Source organism: Urocitellus parryii, chromosome 1, assembly GCF_045843805.1.
Source record: "Urocitellus parryii isolate mUroPar1 chromosome 1, mUroPar1.hap1, whole genome shotgun sequence".
In the NCBI taxonomy this organism is placed as follows: Eukaryota; Metazoa; Chordata; class Mammalia; order Rodentia; family Sciuridae; genus Urocitellus; species Urocitellus parryii.
Genome location: NC_135531.1, coordinates 179,105,678 through 179,122,707, shown reverse-complemented (window position 1 = coordinate 179,122,707; position 17,030 = coordinate 179,105,678). Strand labels below are relative to the sequence as shown.

Sequence of the window (17,030 nt, the reverse complement as noted above, 5' to 3'; positions counted from 1 at the left end):
TAATGTTCTCATCCCAAAGAAAGGATAAACATTTGAGAAGATGGGTAACCTAAACACCCTGAATTGTACCCAGATATCACACTGTACCCCATAAACATGCACGTATTTGTCAATTAAAAATGAATGAATTAACTTAAAAAGAAACTTGGTTTCAGTTGAGATCTTTCATGGCAGCCTAAGGTGCAAACAGCAGAGAAGGCAGTTCTTGACCATTCAGGGTGAATGGAGAAGGGCCCAATGGTATCTATTAGAGGGGACTGGGATTATTTCCATGTGGGAAATTTGTTGGTGCCTATTGATCTGGACCACAGCCATCAGGTTAGAGTATTCTGCTGCCTGTACGTGATTTTCCAATATGGTGTGGACCAGCAGCTGTGTTGCAATGACTTCAAAGTTCACCCAGGTGACGGTTCTGGTCTACTGGGGTGAAGAGGGGAGGTGAAACCTCAGTGTCACTAGGGGCTGGTCTCACTAGGTGGACTGCGCAGGCGCTGAGAAAGCAAAAGTGCAAGATCTGGAGAGAGGGGTTCAGGGTCAGCGGGAGGGGGCAGAGCACGGCTTCCTGTGGGCTGAGGTCGCTGTTTCCTCTCTGGACCCCCAGGGCGCTTTCAGGCCTGGGTCTGGTTGGGGGTTCCCAGGGAAACCAGGTGGATCAGACAAGGGAGAGAGGGCAAAGGCCTGGCTGTCACCCCTCCGGCGATGCTCTGGAGCCACCCTAGATTCTCTGAGGTTCCCTTTCCCATCTGCAAAGAGAAGCGAGCAGCAATGCTCCGAGCCCACCTGGGTCCCACGGGAAGGAGTGCGCAGCCCTTCTGTCCTCCCCAGTGGGGGCTGCCTGCTAGATCCCTGAGAGCCCAGTTCATCAGAGTCAGCCCCTTATCTCTGCATAATTAATTGGTTCTCCTGAAACTTTGGCTCATTGGTCCTCATTCTTCTGCTGGGCACCCCAGAGAGCCAAATCTATGTTCTCCCCTTCCACTGCTTTTCAAACATTTGAAGATGGCTAACAGGGTTTTCTTTTTGAAGTCAAGCATTCCTTTTTTTAATAAAGTCAATCATTGCTATCTGCCAGGTACAGTGTTACCTATCTTATATGTATTCTATTCTTTTTTTAGTTAATCCTTATTAAAGGTCAGTATTATCCTCCTTTGTTAGGTAACTTGAGGCTCAAAGAGGTTAAGCCATTTGCCCAAGATCACACAGCTAGTGACCATATCAGAAACTAGGTCTGTCTGATCTTGGAATGGAAGTCCTTCCCTTTCTGTTACTGGATAACTGCTTCTACTACTAATTTATTATTATTTATTTAGTGCTTACCATGTGGCAGACAGCTTGAAAACATGATCTCTAGCCCTTATAACTGCTCTTAAAGGTGTTTATAATTTAATTGTTATTTTAATTGAATGATCATCATTCTCTGAAATGAGGAAATTGGATGTCAGAAGGGTTAAGGAAGGTGCCTAGTCACCCAGGTGAGCAGGTGCAGAGCAGGGATGGAAACCAAGCCTGCCTGGCTCTCCCACAGCACTCAGAGACCCCTGACGAGGCTGTAGGAGGCCAGAGATGAGGAGCATGAAGGTTCTCTGTCAAGTCCAGAGCCCTGGAGCAGCACTTCTCCAACTGTGGTCCCAGACCTTCAAGGTCAGAATCACCTGGGGGCATTTAAATCAGGCTCTTGGGCCCAACTTGCACTTAGAGCAAGCACCTGAGTGCTTCCCACATGTGGCCATGCCTGAGAATCGCTGCTCTGGAGATAGTACCTGCTGTCGATGGGGATTGCTAGCCATTTGCATCCCCTCTCCTGGAATCAAATCCTGCGCCCTCACTGCCAGTCTGCAAAATTCTCAAGTCCCCTCCCAGGCCCACCTCTCTCCGTCCTCTCTGAGCTCCCAGCCTGGCTCTGCCACCCCTGCTGGGTGTACCTGGACTGGCCGAGTCCTCCCTCTCCCATGGTACCCTGTCTTTTCTCCCTTGGAAAGAAGAGGCTACACCCAGTGTTCAGGGGTGCCTACAGGCAGAGGCCTCCCCAGGGGGCAGTGAGTAGATGGAGTGTCACAAAACTTGGGCCCTAGCTCCCTCTGGCTCCCCATGAGCACCAACACCCCAGTGGGCCCTTACCTGGGAGGCCCAGGTCTCCTTTGTCCCCCTTAGCGCCGGTGTTCCCCTTGGGGCCCATGAGACCCTCACTGCCTTTGCTGCCCTTCTGTCCTTGGGGTCCTGGGGACCCTGCAAAAGAAGGATTGGTGAGGTGGGCTCAGAGTGTCCTCCTGGGGATGGGCTCCTGGTGAAAGAAGCAGGGAGCATTTGGAGGAAAGAGGAAAGGGGTCCTCAGAGACAGCTGTGGGGTGCATTAGCTTGGATCCTGGGCGTTCTTGATGTATCAAGACTGAAAGGATAGGACTGTGGGGAAGGCATTAACCCTCTGGGGTCCTGGTGGCCCTCTGGAGAGAGGACTTTGGGGGCAACTGCCTCAGGACTCAGGCACTGATCCCTGATCCCATGCAGGGGAAACACGAGTTACCAGTGGCTCCTTGCTCCCCAGGTGCGCCCTTGGGTCCTTGGAGGCCTGTGGAGAGGGAGGGAGAGCTCAAGGTCAGTCAGTGCCCTCCAGGCTCTTCAGTCAGCTGGCATTCTGCTGCCCCTGAGGTGGGCAGGGCACCCAGCAAGAGACCCCCCCACACACACACACACAAATGCATGAATGCATATGGCTGAGTCCTGGGAGGGTCTGGAAAATATCTGCTCTCTTCCCAAAGGCTGGCTAGTGCCTGGGGGTGTGTCTCAAATGGCATCGGAAGAAAGTCTATAGAGGAAGGCAAGTTTATTGGAGTTGTAGCTCCAAAACCCAGCCGTGTGCAGAGGGCCAGGCGGGCTGAGGCTGCAGCCTAAGACCTGGGGCCCAGTACTTTCCCAGCAGCCTTCACGGGTGTATATCATTTTCCCCAATCCCTTGGCAACCCCTGGATCCCTCTCAACCCAATTTTACAAACAAAAAACTGAGACTCGGATAGTTAAGTTTACATTGCCAAGGCCAAACTCTTAAGTTCCTGCTGAACCAGGGAGCTTGACTTTCCCCAGTGACACTCACAGGCTCAGACTCACAGCACCAAGGACAAGGAGAAGCATCCACACCCCTCCAGCTCCGCCCAGGCTGAGGCCCCACTATCTGCACCTGCCCTGAGGACTGCTGCCCAGCCCTGCCCTCCCTCCATGCCTCCTGGCCTCAGCCCAGCCAAGACCTCCTGCCAGCCATGTCTCCTGTACAGACCCCTCCAGACTCTGGCATGGGTCCCTGTCTGTAGCCCAGTGTCACTGAGAAAGACGGCCATGCGCCCCTCTGCACCCTGGCCCTACTCACCTGCCTCTCCCTTGATGCCTGGTGGGCCCTGGGGTCCCCGGAGACCTGGAGGGAAAGGGAATTCAGAGCGTGGCCCAGAGAAGGCAGGAGAAAAGGTGACCAGGCCAGGAAACACATACCTGGGGCTCCATCTCGTCCTGGGGCCCCCGTGGCTCCCTTCTCAGCTGGTGGCCCTGGCGGGCCAGGCATGCCTGGGGATCCCTTTTGACCTGGAAGACCAGAAGAAGAGGCACAGGTGTCAGTGAGGTGACCACGTGGGACGGCAACGCCACGCTCTCCATTCACCCAAGAACTTTCCCGAAGCCCCAGGGACAAGCTCAACTTTATGGAGGGTAAAACGGGAAAGAGGAGAAACTCCTTCCTCTGAGGAGCTTGTGGCTGCAAAGGCCAAAAAAAAAAAAAAAAAAAAAAGGAAAAAATGTCAAGATGGAGCCTAAGATCCAGAGGGCTGTGTCCTCTTGTATATACAAGGCAGGGGGCCAGAAGGAAGGAGCAGACTGGGGACTAGAACCCCTCACTTTGGGTCAGAGTCCCTGTTGATGTGTCTCAGGGAAAAGAATCCATCCAGGGTTCGACAGGCAGCGCCCACTCACCAGCTGGGGGACCCCTTCCAACAAGCTGGGCCCAGGCCTCAAGGAGGGCCTTTCCAGGGTGACCCCCCTAGGAGCCCACGTGCATCAGTATGACTCTCCCCACCCACTCTCAGGCAGTGCCATCTGTCCCTGCTCCCCTGTGGCTCAGGAGTCTTAACTCAGTTCCTCCAAATCGGTTTGTATCATCTTTAGCAAGTCAGTGTGTTTATGAACCTCATCTGTGAAATGGGGATAATAACCAATAACGGCTCAGAGGTAGTATGAGGGGTCTGCAGAGCATAGAGGGAAAGTGCCTTGAACTTTTCCAGAGGGCCCCTTCCACTTCACTCCTCCCTGGACCTGCCTAGTCCCTGTCCCTGCCCAACCCCTTACCCCATCTCTGCTCTTTTGTACCAGGGCTCCAAATACACAGACATTCCTTCTTTGCATTGTAACTCACTAAGCTCCCTTTTCACCCCAGGGCCTTTGCACAGGAGGCCCTCTCTGCCTAGGATCGCTTTTCCTAGCAACCTTCTATTCACCCAGCTGAAAGGCATTTCCTCATGAGCCTTCCCTGGTCTGGGAGAGCCATTCCCTCTCTGCTTCCTTACAGAGAGATCTGCTGCAACCTGTGGAGCAGTCACTAGGGCTGTGACCATATAGAGCTGCGCCTATAACAGTGTCTCTTTTTCCTAAATTAATACTTGTTGGGAGCAAGCATCCAGGTCTGGAGTGGAGAGGGGAGGGGGAGAGAGACAGGTGGCTAAGGAGCCACTTCCCCTCAGTGACCAGGAAAACTAAGGAGCCACTTCCCCTCAGAGACCAGGAAGACTAAGGAGCCACTTCCCCTCAGTGACCAGGAAGCCTAGGGCAGAGCTGCCACTGTCTGAGCTCTACACCCAGCTCCCCGCTCTTGGCTTGAAGTTGAGAGCCACAGCCGAAGGGGCCCCAGCAAACTTCCAGCTGCCAGCTGATTGGCTCCTCTGCAGTGATAGAAAGTTGTTAGTAGCAGTCTCCTGTTGTAGCTTTTCCCCTGATGGCTTTTTCTGCTCTAAACTTTCTTCCTCTGTCTGACTAGCTCAAGAGACCTTCTCTTTTACTTGAATTTTTTCCTCTGACTAGCTCGAGAGACCTTCTCTTTTACTTGAATCAATATGTCTTCTCCTTCCTCCACCATTGTCTGAACTGAAGGCTTTGGACTAAGCAAACAAGATACGAACGTCCACAATGGCAATGTGCCAACTGGCAGAGTACCTGGGCTTTTCATTTCTATTCTTTTTAAATCTTCACCATGATGGTTCCATTGTGATATATTTAACAACTCCTCCTTAAAAAGCCATGGGCTACATTTTTGTATTGTATCAACGTATGCCCTGACCGCTCTTGATTTTACTGGGAAGCCTCCTTCCTCTAACAATTTACTTAACACTCTGGCTGGGCACAATTCATGAGCCACTTATCAAGCAGAAACAAACTTTATTTTTAGAACACACACACCTCACCACGGAGCTCTTCAGGAATTCCCTCAGAGCCCAACTGCCACCACCGGCTTCAGCGAGCCTCTCAACCCCCCACTCCTCCCGCTCTTGAGGCCGATTGGCTGGGTCACATGGGCGGAGCCAAAAGAGTTCCCCAATGAGCAGCTCCGTGTTCTGAAAGGGCGGGGAAACAGCCCAATGAGCATCACTGCAGAGGAGCCAATCATCTGGCAGCTGGAAGTTTGCTGGGGTCACTGTGAGCCAATCAGCTGGAAGTTTGCTGGGGCCCCTTGGCTGTGGCTCTCAACATCTTCCTGTGTGTCTCCAGGAAGTTTTGCCTCATAACAGACTTTTGGGGAGCCCTGACCAGGCAAGGCGAGCCATGGGGAGGGGAGAGGGACCACAGCCTGCCCTGGGTGGGCCAGAGTGGAGGTGGGAGACCTGGACAAGCAGGTGCCTCCTGAGAAGGAGGCAGATGTTTGTACCCCAGCCCTGGAATGGCAGTGTCCCTACTTTGGTTTTTGGGGTTTCAAAAGAGAACAGGGAGAGAAAAGAGGAAAAGAAGAAGGAGGAGGAGGAGGAGGAGGAGGAGATGGAGGAGAAGAGGGGGAGGGGAAGGGGGAGGAGACAGAAAGCAATTGAGAGAGATGGGAGACAGAGTTGGAAATTCTCTGAAACCAGCCCTCTTTATCGTTGAGTTCTACATCCTCAGATTCAACTAATATTAGATAGAAAAGGTTGGAGGAAAAATTGAAAATGTACTGAACATGTAGACTTTTTTCTTGTCATTATGCCCTAAAAAATCTGTCCACATATTATTATTATTATGCTGAACTACATAAATAGAACTATTACGTTTAATACCTAATATAATGTAGAAGCTACATAAATAGAACTACAGTTTCTATAGTAATCCAGAGAAGATTTAAAGAATACAGAAGGATTGTGTAGGTTACTTGCAAATACTGTGGCATTTTTTTTTATAGAAGGGATGAGAGCATCTGAGACCTTTTACACCTATGGGGGTCTTGGAGCCAATTCCCCAGGGATATAAAAGGACAACTGTATATTCATGCAGAGAGAGGAGAGAGCCTGCTTAGTACCCTGAGGGTGGGAAGGCTCCCACTCTGTACCTGGGGTGCTGAGCCCGGGTGGGTGATGGGGCAGATTTTTAAGGACAGACTAAGCCTAAGAGACGGAAGTTGCAGGAACATTCCCTCCTTAGATGAGAGGAGCTGCCCACAGAATAGCAGCAATGATGCAAAGAAAATAATGACACTATTGAGCACGGGTTCTGAGCTAGGCATGGGACTAAGCCTTTTGTATTTATTGTTTAGTGTCCACACTCAACCTATCTTTATCCTCATCTTACAGGGGAGGACAACGCCCAGAAATGTTAAGCAATGTTCTCAAGGTCACCCAGCTTGTAGGGGACAGAGCCTGGATTGTCCCCAGGTCTGCCAGTCCATGGCCATGCTCCTGCCACTGAGAGGCTGCCCCACAGCTCTCCCTGGCCAGAGATGTGATGTGGGCTGTGTCACTAAAGTCACGGGAACAAAGGGTTCTGCTCAAGGACATCATGAATAGTTATAGAAATTTCAACCACTCCGCTGGTGGAGTAGTTGGGCTGAAGGGGAACTGTGTGTGTGTGTGTGTGTGTGTGTGTGTGTGTGTGTGTGTGCAGCACAACACACAGGTGGTCTAAGGGAGGAAGAGAAGGCAAATTGGCCCCAGGCCTTGTCCTAAAGAACACTTGCTACTGTCGAATGTTTTATGCACATTATCTCACTGGCCTCTTATCCTGCACAAGGCGAACTATGCGATCTCTGTTATCCTCTACCACGGATGAGAGGCTGAGATTCCAGAAAAGTTATAGACCCAAAGTTACACCACTAGTAAGCCACAGACCTGGCATTAGAACTTGCAGGTGCAGGCACGCGCATGCGTGCACACACACATATACACATTGTTATAGCTCTCTGGGGTCCATGGTGCTGAGCACCACGGACGTTGGCAGAGCATCTCCCAGGATAAGTGGCAGGTAAACCGTACCTTGAAAGGGCACTTGTGGGAGATAACAGGCTCTTGAAATCTGGGCGCCTGCCTGCGAGTTGGGAGTGGGGAGCTAGGTGGTCCAACTGGTCTGGAAGATGCTGAGGTTTGGGTGGGTGGAGTGGAGAGGGGAGTCATTTCAGGCAAGAAGCAGGACAGAGGCCCAGGAGCTGGGAGTCCAAGCATGGTCAAGGGGCAGGGAGGCAATTCAGTTGATGAGGACTTGGGACAGTTGGAAGGTAAACTAGGGTCAGATCAGACTTGGCCCCAGAATGGCCCAGGCCAAGGAGCCCTTGAGAGAATGTTTGTGGGTGGAGCAGGATGGGTGGAGAGGGAATGGACTTACCTGGGGCGCCTTGTTCACCTTTAATCCCGAACTGTTCTGCAAAGGAAGGAGAGAAGGCTGCAGACCCAACTCAGGGCCCCTTTGGCTTTGTCCCCACATCCCCAGAGATCTCCTGTAATCTATAATAGAAAGTGGGACCACCCATGTGGGGAGCAGAAGCTTCAACCAGACTAGAGGTGTTTGGGTGAGAAGATCCAAACCCTGGATGTGTTCAGGAGAAAGTTCTTGGAAGGAGATGTCGAGTGGACACTCTGCTAGTAGTGTGTATCTTATTTGTAGTCTCCCAGGAAGTAGAACCCTGGGGGGCACAGGAGTGTGGAAAGAGGGTACTCTGCTCCAAACCAGCTCACAGAGGTTCTTAGGGTCTAGGAAGGGTCGCCTCAGTCAAAACCAGCTCCTTCATGTTTTAAGAAAGAGACTCCCATGGTGTCTGAATGTCCAAGCCTGGGCTCCATCCATCTGCCCACTAGCCCGTCCTTACATCCTGACTCAGCCTTCATTTTCATTTCCTGGGGAGGCCACAGCATTTATTATGGTGTAGATGTGAGGTGTCCCCCAAAAGCTCATGTGTGAGATAATGCAAGAAGGTTTAGAGGAGAAATGATTGGAGATCCCTTCTCCACTCATAAGAGAGTCTGAACCCCATCAGTGAAATAATCCCCTGATGGGATTAACTGGGTGATAACTGTCAGTGGGTAGGGTGTGGCTGGAGGAGGTGGGAATTGGGGCGTGGCTTTGGCTTTGGGGTATATATTTGTATCTGGCCAGTGGAGTCTCTCCCTGCTTTCTGATCATTGAGTAAACTGCTTCCCTCGGCCACCTTCTTCCACCATGACGTTCAGCCTTGCCTTGAGCCTGAAGGAATGGAGGCTGCCTTCAATGGACTGAGACCTCCGAAACCCGGAGCCCTCAAGTAAACTCTTCCTTGTCTACAGTTTTGCTGGTCAGGTCTTTTGGTCACAGCAGTGAAAAAGCTGACTAAAATAGCATCTTACTCTCCTGCACCTTGTGTCCAGGGCACAGTCATAGGGCCACCCTCCTAAGCTCCTGCTTGCTCTTGACACGGGTCCAGAGCTTTGTGTCACAGTGTAACTCTGTGACAGTCAGGTCACACCTAGGCACTTGTTTTGCCCAAACCAGTCAAGGGCAGAGTTCTTCCTGTGGTGGGTCAACCTGGGAGAATAGAGGAGGCCACTCCCTAGATCTGAGAGGACTGAGGGAAGGAGAATCCCTGTCATGTTCACCTTTGGATCCACTTTCTTCTATCGTCTAAACCCCCCTATTTTCCCCAGTAGGTCCCCCTGCCCTCCCCCTTCCCGGGTCCTCACACTGTCTGGACCAACTTGGAGCCTTCATCCATCTCTCTCCAACTGCAGGTCAAGGTAGGCGGCTGCATGGGAGTGTGCCTGGGAATCGTCCCAGACTGCATCTCACCTATTCTCCTAAATGTTCTGGATCAGTCTGGAAACTCAGAATTGGCCTTGGGCTGGAGGCTGCAGTCTCTGGCTCTTGGAGTCTGCCCTTCACCTGGGTTGTGCCCTTAGTCCCCTGGTTCCTGACCCCACTGTCTCCAGAGGCCTATATGCAGCCTCCCAGAAGCCTGTGTTTTCATGCTGATCTCACAAGGCTCTCACCCCCTGCCTCCTCGTCCCCAGAGTCCCAGGTCCTGGAAGCCCGTATTGCCAGGAAAAGGGATTCAAGCCTCACTGCATGAAGAAACAGCTCCTCCTTCCCCATCCTTCTCTGAGGAGTCCCAACCAGAGGAGGGAAGGCCAAACCTGGGTTCTTGGTGAAGCTGTCTATCTGCTGAAGAAGCTGCTCCTGGCTGCCGCGAACCTGGACCATCTGGGCCTGCAGGTCTCGCAGCTCGGATACACTCGGAGCCAGGAATATTTGGCGGTGCGCTGAAGGTAGCCAGGAGGTTGGTCTGTCCTCCGCCGCCAGCGTTGTATTGGTAAAGTACGACTCCAGGGCCCACAGGCGCTCCTGCAGATTCAGAACTGGACCCCCACCCCACATCATCCCTTTAGAGACCTCATTAAACCCAATCATTGGAACACAGCCCTGACATTCTTGTGTCATGTGTGTCCTGAAGTCCTGAACAGAAATTCCATGTGCTGTCGTGACCTGATTCGAGCACAGGGCTTTTGTGTGTGTGTGTGTGTGTGTGTGTGTGTGTGTGTGTGTGTACAAGGACACATCTAGAAGTGTTCTTGTACATTTGGGCATGGCATTACATACCCAGAACATTCCTGCATGGACTAAGAGTGTGCCCACAGTGTCTACTGTTAATCCCCAACTTTCACTCAGACCCCCTTGAACACTCTTGGTGTCAGTGCATGACAACCAAGTTGGTTGGACCTGAAGATGTACAAGCAGCATTCAAATGTAACCTTCATGTGTTTGTGACGAGTGTTTATGACAACTGTGCACGTGATATTCTTGAGTGGCTTCAGTGTCTGTGGATGGAATTGCTTTGTGACTTTAACATTTGCAATTGGACCCTCTAATTTAATGGGCACTTAGATCAGCTGGATTTCCAGAGGCTGGGAATCCTTTGTGTTAGATGCATGCGGTAAACCCCCAGTGAAGTCAGAACATCTTTCACTGCTCATATACACACAAGTCCCCAATTGCATTCTCACTACCCACCCCCACTATTTTTTCCTCTCCAACAATGTAGTGGCTCAGGGGCTGGGCTCTCTACCCAATGGGCCAGCCAATAGGCAGCAATTGTCCTAGGATTCTTCTCTCAGCCTGAGCCCAGAATCAGAGTAGCCAGTTCACCATCCCAGGAGGGACCCCACAGGACCAAGATGACTTTACCTTGGACCACCAGCAGCGCAGCACCTGCCGTGAGCACAATCAGGTAGACGGCCACTATGGCCATGAAGCAGTTCATCCCATTTCTCTTCTTGGGCTTTGAATCTGAAACATAAGCCAGGCAGTTACAGCTGCTGCAGAGAGCAGAGAGCAGAGGACCCAGCCTGTACCAGCCACATTCATGTGAGCAGAGGTCTCCCTAGAAAGTCATGTGGCAAAGATGTGACATCTTTCCCAGGATCCTTATTTTTGCCACAAGGCAAGGGCCACTGTTGGTCACTCCCTGGTGTGGCTGGCTGAGCATTCAAACTTCCACGCCATGTGTCACCAGCTGGAAGGGATGTTACGCCATCTTGTTCACTGTTAAAGCCCCAGGACCACATCTAACCCAAATTATGTCCTCAGTGGTGTTTGTAGAATAAATTAATGAATCCATGTGTTTAAATAAAGTGGAAGCAATCTTCCTCCTCCCAGACTTTGGGAATCAAAACACTTTCTCTAACTACAGGACTTTTCCTCCTTCCTGCCACATGACCAGCTTCTGCTCATTCTCTGGGAGCAGAGTGGAGCCTTTTCTGCTTCTAGAGTCTTTCTCTGGTCTCCTGGGCTGGGTGGAACACTTTCTGCTTCCCCACATCCCTCTTTCTTCCTCTGATATGACACCAATCACCCTGAATTGGGTCATTGTATATATCTTGAATTGTATATATGTTGGTCTCCCCAAATGGCTGGGAAGCTTCTTTTTCTGTATTCCAGAATCCACATGGTGTCTGGCACACAGGAAGTGCTGGAGGATGAGGACAGAGTGAATAAATGAATGAGTGAGTAAATGAATAGCTGGAGAGCATTGGGTGCTGAACATGTGCCGAGTTGGACACAGCCAGTGTGGAATGTTGGAAAGACATCCAGAATGCAACTCAGATTCTTGGGGAGCCACGTGTCATCATGGTGAGGCAGGTGATGTGAAAGTGACATCTCACATTTGACACAAGATACTGTCTCATAGATAGTATCTTGATAGCCCTAAACCCAATGAAATGAAGCATGTGGTAAGAATGGACACAGGTATTACAGAGGTTGGGGTGCGGGTGAGAGCAATCATGGAAATCTATTCTAAAACAAGATGGTGGGAGCATAGGGGAAGGCATTTGAATAAAGATAAATCGAGAGAAAAGAGGAAAGGTAGTATCGTTGGAGTAGTACATGGCTTTCCACACAGGATTAGAATGTTTTTACAATTCAGAGCTACCACCTGGCCTCGGAGGAGGCATTTTAGGAACTGGGGACTTGGGATCTGTGGTCATATCCAACTCACTGTGTACAAAGTGGAGGATCTGGTGAAGTCTCCAGCCTCTACACTGATCATTTCATCTCTTTGAGGGTGGAAGAAACCACAAAGGAAGTCTCTATGCTGGTTTGGCCAATGAGGAAAGGCTGAATGAGATGAGAGAATGAGAATAGCCTGTGGTAAATCAGAATGGGCTTCCCTGGAGTGATCCAGGGGGTCTGGGCAGGGATTTTAGGGAAGGAATTTTCAGAAATCTAACAGCTCTATTGTCCGACTCATGATGAAGATATGACTCCAGAGGAAAACAAAAGTATTTCAATCCCATAAAAGATACCGATGCATAAAAAATGGCTGCCCACTAACTCTAGTCTTCCCGGGCCTGCCATCTCCTCACAGCAGAAGGACCTTGGTAGGTTCTCCTGCCCTAACACACACACACACACACACACACACACACTAGTGGATGTCAAGCTGTCCACCAGTCCACTTGACAGTGGGCTGCCTGCTGAGCAGACCCAGAGAAGTGGTGCCTGTCCTAAAGGTGATCTATTCTCCAGCTAATACTACCAGGCGTTGTGCAGAAATGCCTTCTGCCTTCAGAAGCAACACCAGCAACGGGTGGGGAAAAAATGTCAGGGCACCCAGCAAACAGCAGACGTGAATAGCAAGACGGGGCACTGAAACCTAGACTGTCATTGGACCCTTAGCCCATGATAGCAGACCAGAACCTACATAATAAACCTAAACTAAAGATTTAAGTAGGAGCCAAAATCTCCAAACATACTATATAAAATGCATAGCATACAGTGAAATTTACCCTTCATACCAAGAACAGAAGAAATTACAATTCAAATAAGAAAAGAGAATCAACAGCTTTCAGGAATTATTCCACAAGAATTTTAAAGTAGGGCTGGGGATGTGGCTATAGTGGTAACACGCTTGCCTGGCATGCGGGGGGTGCTGGGTTCGATCCTCAACACCACATAAAAATAAAATCAAGATGTTGTGTCCACCGAAAACTAAAAAGTAAATATTAAAAAATTCTCTCTCTCTCTCTCCCTCTTAAAAAAAAGAATTTTAAAGTAGCCATCACTTAATGCTTTAATGAGCAATCATGAATATTCTCAAAACAAAGAAGTACAAGATATATAGAAAAGAAACAAATTGAAAAAAATAAAATTAATTTTTTTAACTCACTAAATGAGTTGAATAGCATCATAAATGTGATAGAAGGAACATTAAATGAACTCAATGAAAGAAGGGAAATTACCCAATGTGAAGAAAAAAACAGAGGAAATCAACTGAAAATTCATAAACAGAGCCTCAGAGGCCTTGGGTCAATAACAAAATGCCCAGCATGCACATCACTAAAGTCCAGAAAGAGTGTAGGGATGAAAAGTATTCAAAGAAATAATGGCTTAAAAATTTCCCAAATTCCCATCTAAATCTACAGATTAAAGAAACTGAGCTGAAGTGGGAAAAAAATACAATATAAAAAAATACAGAGCAATTTGAAAATCTTTAAAGCAGTCAGAGAGAAATGACATATTACCTATAAATCAATACTGATATGAATGACAGCAGATTTTTCATCTGAAACTATGGAGACTAGAAATAAGTGGCACAAAATATTTTGTGTTCTAAGAAAGCAATTGCCAACCATGAATTCCATTGTCAACAAAAATACCCTTCAGGAATGAATGGGAAATAAAGACATTATCATACAGTGAAAAATAAAGAAACTTTATTGCTTACAGATATTACTTTAAAGAAGAATGGAAAAAGTTTTCTAAACAGGAAATGATAACTGAAGAGTGCCTAGTATTTTAAAAAAAAAGAAATAAAATAATATAATAGTAAAAAGGGATCTATGTTAAGCCATCTTTCTCTTCATGAATTTCTAAAATCATATTGAATGGTGGAAAAATTACAATATTATCTGATATGGTGTTCAATGTATGCAGAGGAAATAAGATGATCATTTTTTAAAAGTGGAAAAAGTTAAAGCACACAAATGAAAATAAGATTTCTACATTTGAAGTGGTAAAATGTTGATAACAATAGACTGTGACACATACTGCATGCCTATTGCAATACCCAGAGAAACTCTTCAGAAAACTATTCAAAGTAATATACTAAAAAATACTACGAATAGGGACTGAGGATATGGCTCAGTTGGTAGAGTGCTTGCCTCGCATGCACAAGGCCCTGGGTTCAATCCCCAACACCACACACACAAAAAAAAAACTATGAATAAATCATCGTGAAATTAAAAATTGTTCAGATGATCCATTGGAAGCTTAAATAAAGAAAAAAATAAATGAATGAGAAATGGAGGGAAAAAACAGAAATTACAAAATAAGATGACAGATTTAAAACCTATCATATAAGGAATTATATGTAAATTGCCTAAATATTCCAATCAGAAGACAGAGACCAGCAGACTAGATTATAAAACAAGACACGCGTGTATGTTTTCTCTAAGAAACTGAACAGCAGGACTTCAAAATCCACAACTGCAAATGAAGACTTTTAATATCCTGCTGTCATTATTTGATAGAAAGTCAGCAAAGACACAGAAGAACTGCAGACATTAACCCACAGGCCCTAATGAATGCTAAGAGAACACTTCAGGGAGTAACAGCAGAACACATATTCTTTTCAAGAACACCCATAACATTCACCAAGATAGATGTGAATCATAAAACAAACATCGACAAGATGAGGGAAGAGACCAAGGACCTACAGAGTATACTCTTTTACAATAAAATAATAAAAGGCTACTCTATAACAGATATACAAGAGGAAAATCTCCACATATTTGGAAATTTTCAAAAAGTACTTTTAAATAAAATGTGAGTCCTAGAGAAAGTCTCAAAGAAAATTTTAATGAAAATTACAATAGATCAAAGTTTATGTGGCTAAAGTTGCACTAAAAAGGAAATGAGTAGCATTAATCACTTACATTAAAAGTGAAAAAGGTCTCACATCAACAGATTAAGTTTTTACCTTAAAAAAACTAGGAAAGAAGAACAAAGTAAACCCTTATCATCCAAGGGAAAATCTTAAAGATAAAACAGATATCAGTTCATTTTAAATAGAAAGACAAAAAGAAAAGCAATGAAACAAAAACGAGTTCTTTGAACAAAATCACTAAAATTGACAAACCTTGTGCGAGATTCACAAAGATAGTAAAGAAAAAAACACAAATCTTTAATACAAAAAATGAGATGGAATTTTACTACAGACCATGTTGCCATTAATAGAAAGTAGGAGCATACTAATACTAACTTTGTGCTTTAAGTTAAAGGAAATTGTCCAATTCTTCAAAAGTCAAAAACTACCAAACTATAACCAAGATGAAAATAGATAATTCAAATATCTATAACCACTAAATAAATTTAATTTTTAATTTATAAGCTCCTCAAAAAGAAATATTTAGATCCAGATGGTTTTGTTTGAGTGTCCTAATAACCATTTAAAAAAAGAATTAGGATCTATTCTATACATATAGTATAGAAAATGAAAGAGGAAGAAATACTTCCCAAATCATTTTGTGAAGTCAGAATTATTATGATATGAAAATCAAACAAGGCAGTATACAAAAAAAAGTCCTCAGAAAGCTAAATACCAATATGACTAATGGACTTTGACATAAAAAATATTAGCAAAATATTAATAAATCATATTAAGCAATGTTTAAAAGGAATTATATGTCATTACCAAGTGGGATCTCTTCAGATATGCAAGGATAGTTCAATATTTGAGAATCAGTCAAAACAATATGCCAGATCAACAAGATGAAAAACCATAAAGAAAAAGCAGAAAAGGCACTTGACAAAATATAAGTCATAGCAAAACTCACATGATTCATACACATAATACATAAAAATAACCTCATATTGAAAACTCTCAGGGTCTGGGGTTGTGGCTTAGTGATAGAGTGCTTGTCTCACACATGTGGGCACTGGATTTGAACCTCAGCACCACATAAAAGTGAATTAACAAAGATATTGTGGGTCCATGAATAACTATAAAAAAAAACCTCCTAGAGAACTTGACTACAAACTTTCAACAGACTCTCAACTTAAAAAGAAAAATAGCATGTACAAAATATCTAAAGCTAACATTAGACTTAATTATGAAAGGCAGAATATAATGTTTTCCCTTCATATTGGGAGCAAGCTAAGCATGTCCATTCTTTCCATCTTACTATAATATAGTACTGGAAAATTCTAGCCAGTGCAAAAAGAAAAAAAAGATATTGGAAAGAATAAATAAATAAGTATATTCCTATTTGCAAGAGATATGACTATATAGATAATCCAAAAGAACTACAAAAACCTCTTAAAAGAAATAAATTCACCAAAGTTGTAAGATTATGATCAACATATAAAAGTCAATCCTATTTCTATATACTAACAAAATATAAGTGAAAACCAAAATCAAAACACAGTAGTAGCATTGATAATTACTCCAAAGAAAATAAAATATTGAGATGTAAATCTAAGAAAACATATATAGGATCTGAATATGGAAAATTACAAAATTCTGGTTAAAAAATTAAAATCAAAGACTTAAATAAATGAAGAGACATATGGACTAGGTCTTAATGGATTCAAGCCTGAATATTGTAAAGATGGCAATTCTCCCTACATTTACATATAGATGTAGTAGTGCAATTTCTACTAAAATCCCAGAAAGTTTTTTTTTTGGTAAAGATAAGTTGATATTAAAAATTATATGGAAAGTCCAGGCCCTGGAATAACTAAAACAATCTTGAAAATAAAAAGAATAAAACATGAGGAATAAATCCACCTGACATCAAATCTTATAAGCACACTAATCAAAACAGTTGATAATGGGACTGAGATAGTCACATAGGTCAATGGAACAAAATAAAGAAACCAGAAATAAACTCACATAAATTTGCCCAATTGATTTTTTTAAATTACAAAATTCTGACTTAAAAAAGAAGCAAATACTTAAATAAATGAAGAGACATACTATGTTCATGGATAAAAGCATGAACATAGTAAAGATGCCAATTAGCCCTAAGTCAACCTACAGGTGTAACACAATTTCTATCAAAATCCCAGAGAGATGAAAAAGC

At 45.6% G+C, this 17,030-nt stretch overlaps 1 protein-coding gene across 1 annotated transcript in view; it reads right to left on the bottom strand.

Annotated features, from left to right (window-relative positions):
- Positions 1–17,030, bottom strand: part of Marco (macrophage receptor with collagenous structure) — a 36,747-nt gene that overhangs the window by 13,451 nt on the left and 6,266 nt on the right. Inside the window, exons 2-9 of the mRNA XM_077798175.1 lie at positions 10,633–10,734; positions 9,585–9,806; positions 7,803–7,842; positions 5,690–5,702; positions 3,478–3,559; positions 3,359–3,403; positions 2,522–2,566; positions 2,119–2,226 (exon numbers count right to left, since the gene is read on the bottom strand). Coding sequence (XP_077654301.1) covers positions 2,119–2,226; positions 2,522–2,566; positions 3,359–3,403; positions 3,478–3,559; positions 5,690–5,702; positions 7,803–7,842; positions 9,585–9,806; positions 10,633–10,734 — 657 coding nt within the window. The remainder of the gene's footprint in view (positions 1–2,118; positions 2,227–2,521; positions 2,567–3,358; positions 3,404–3,477; positions 3,560–5,689; positions 5,703–7,802; positions 7,843–9,584; positions 9,807–10,632; positions 10,735–17,030) is intronic.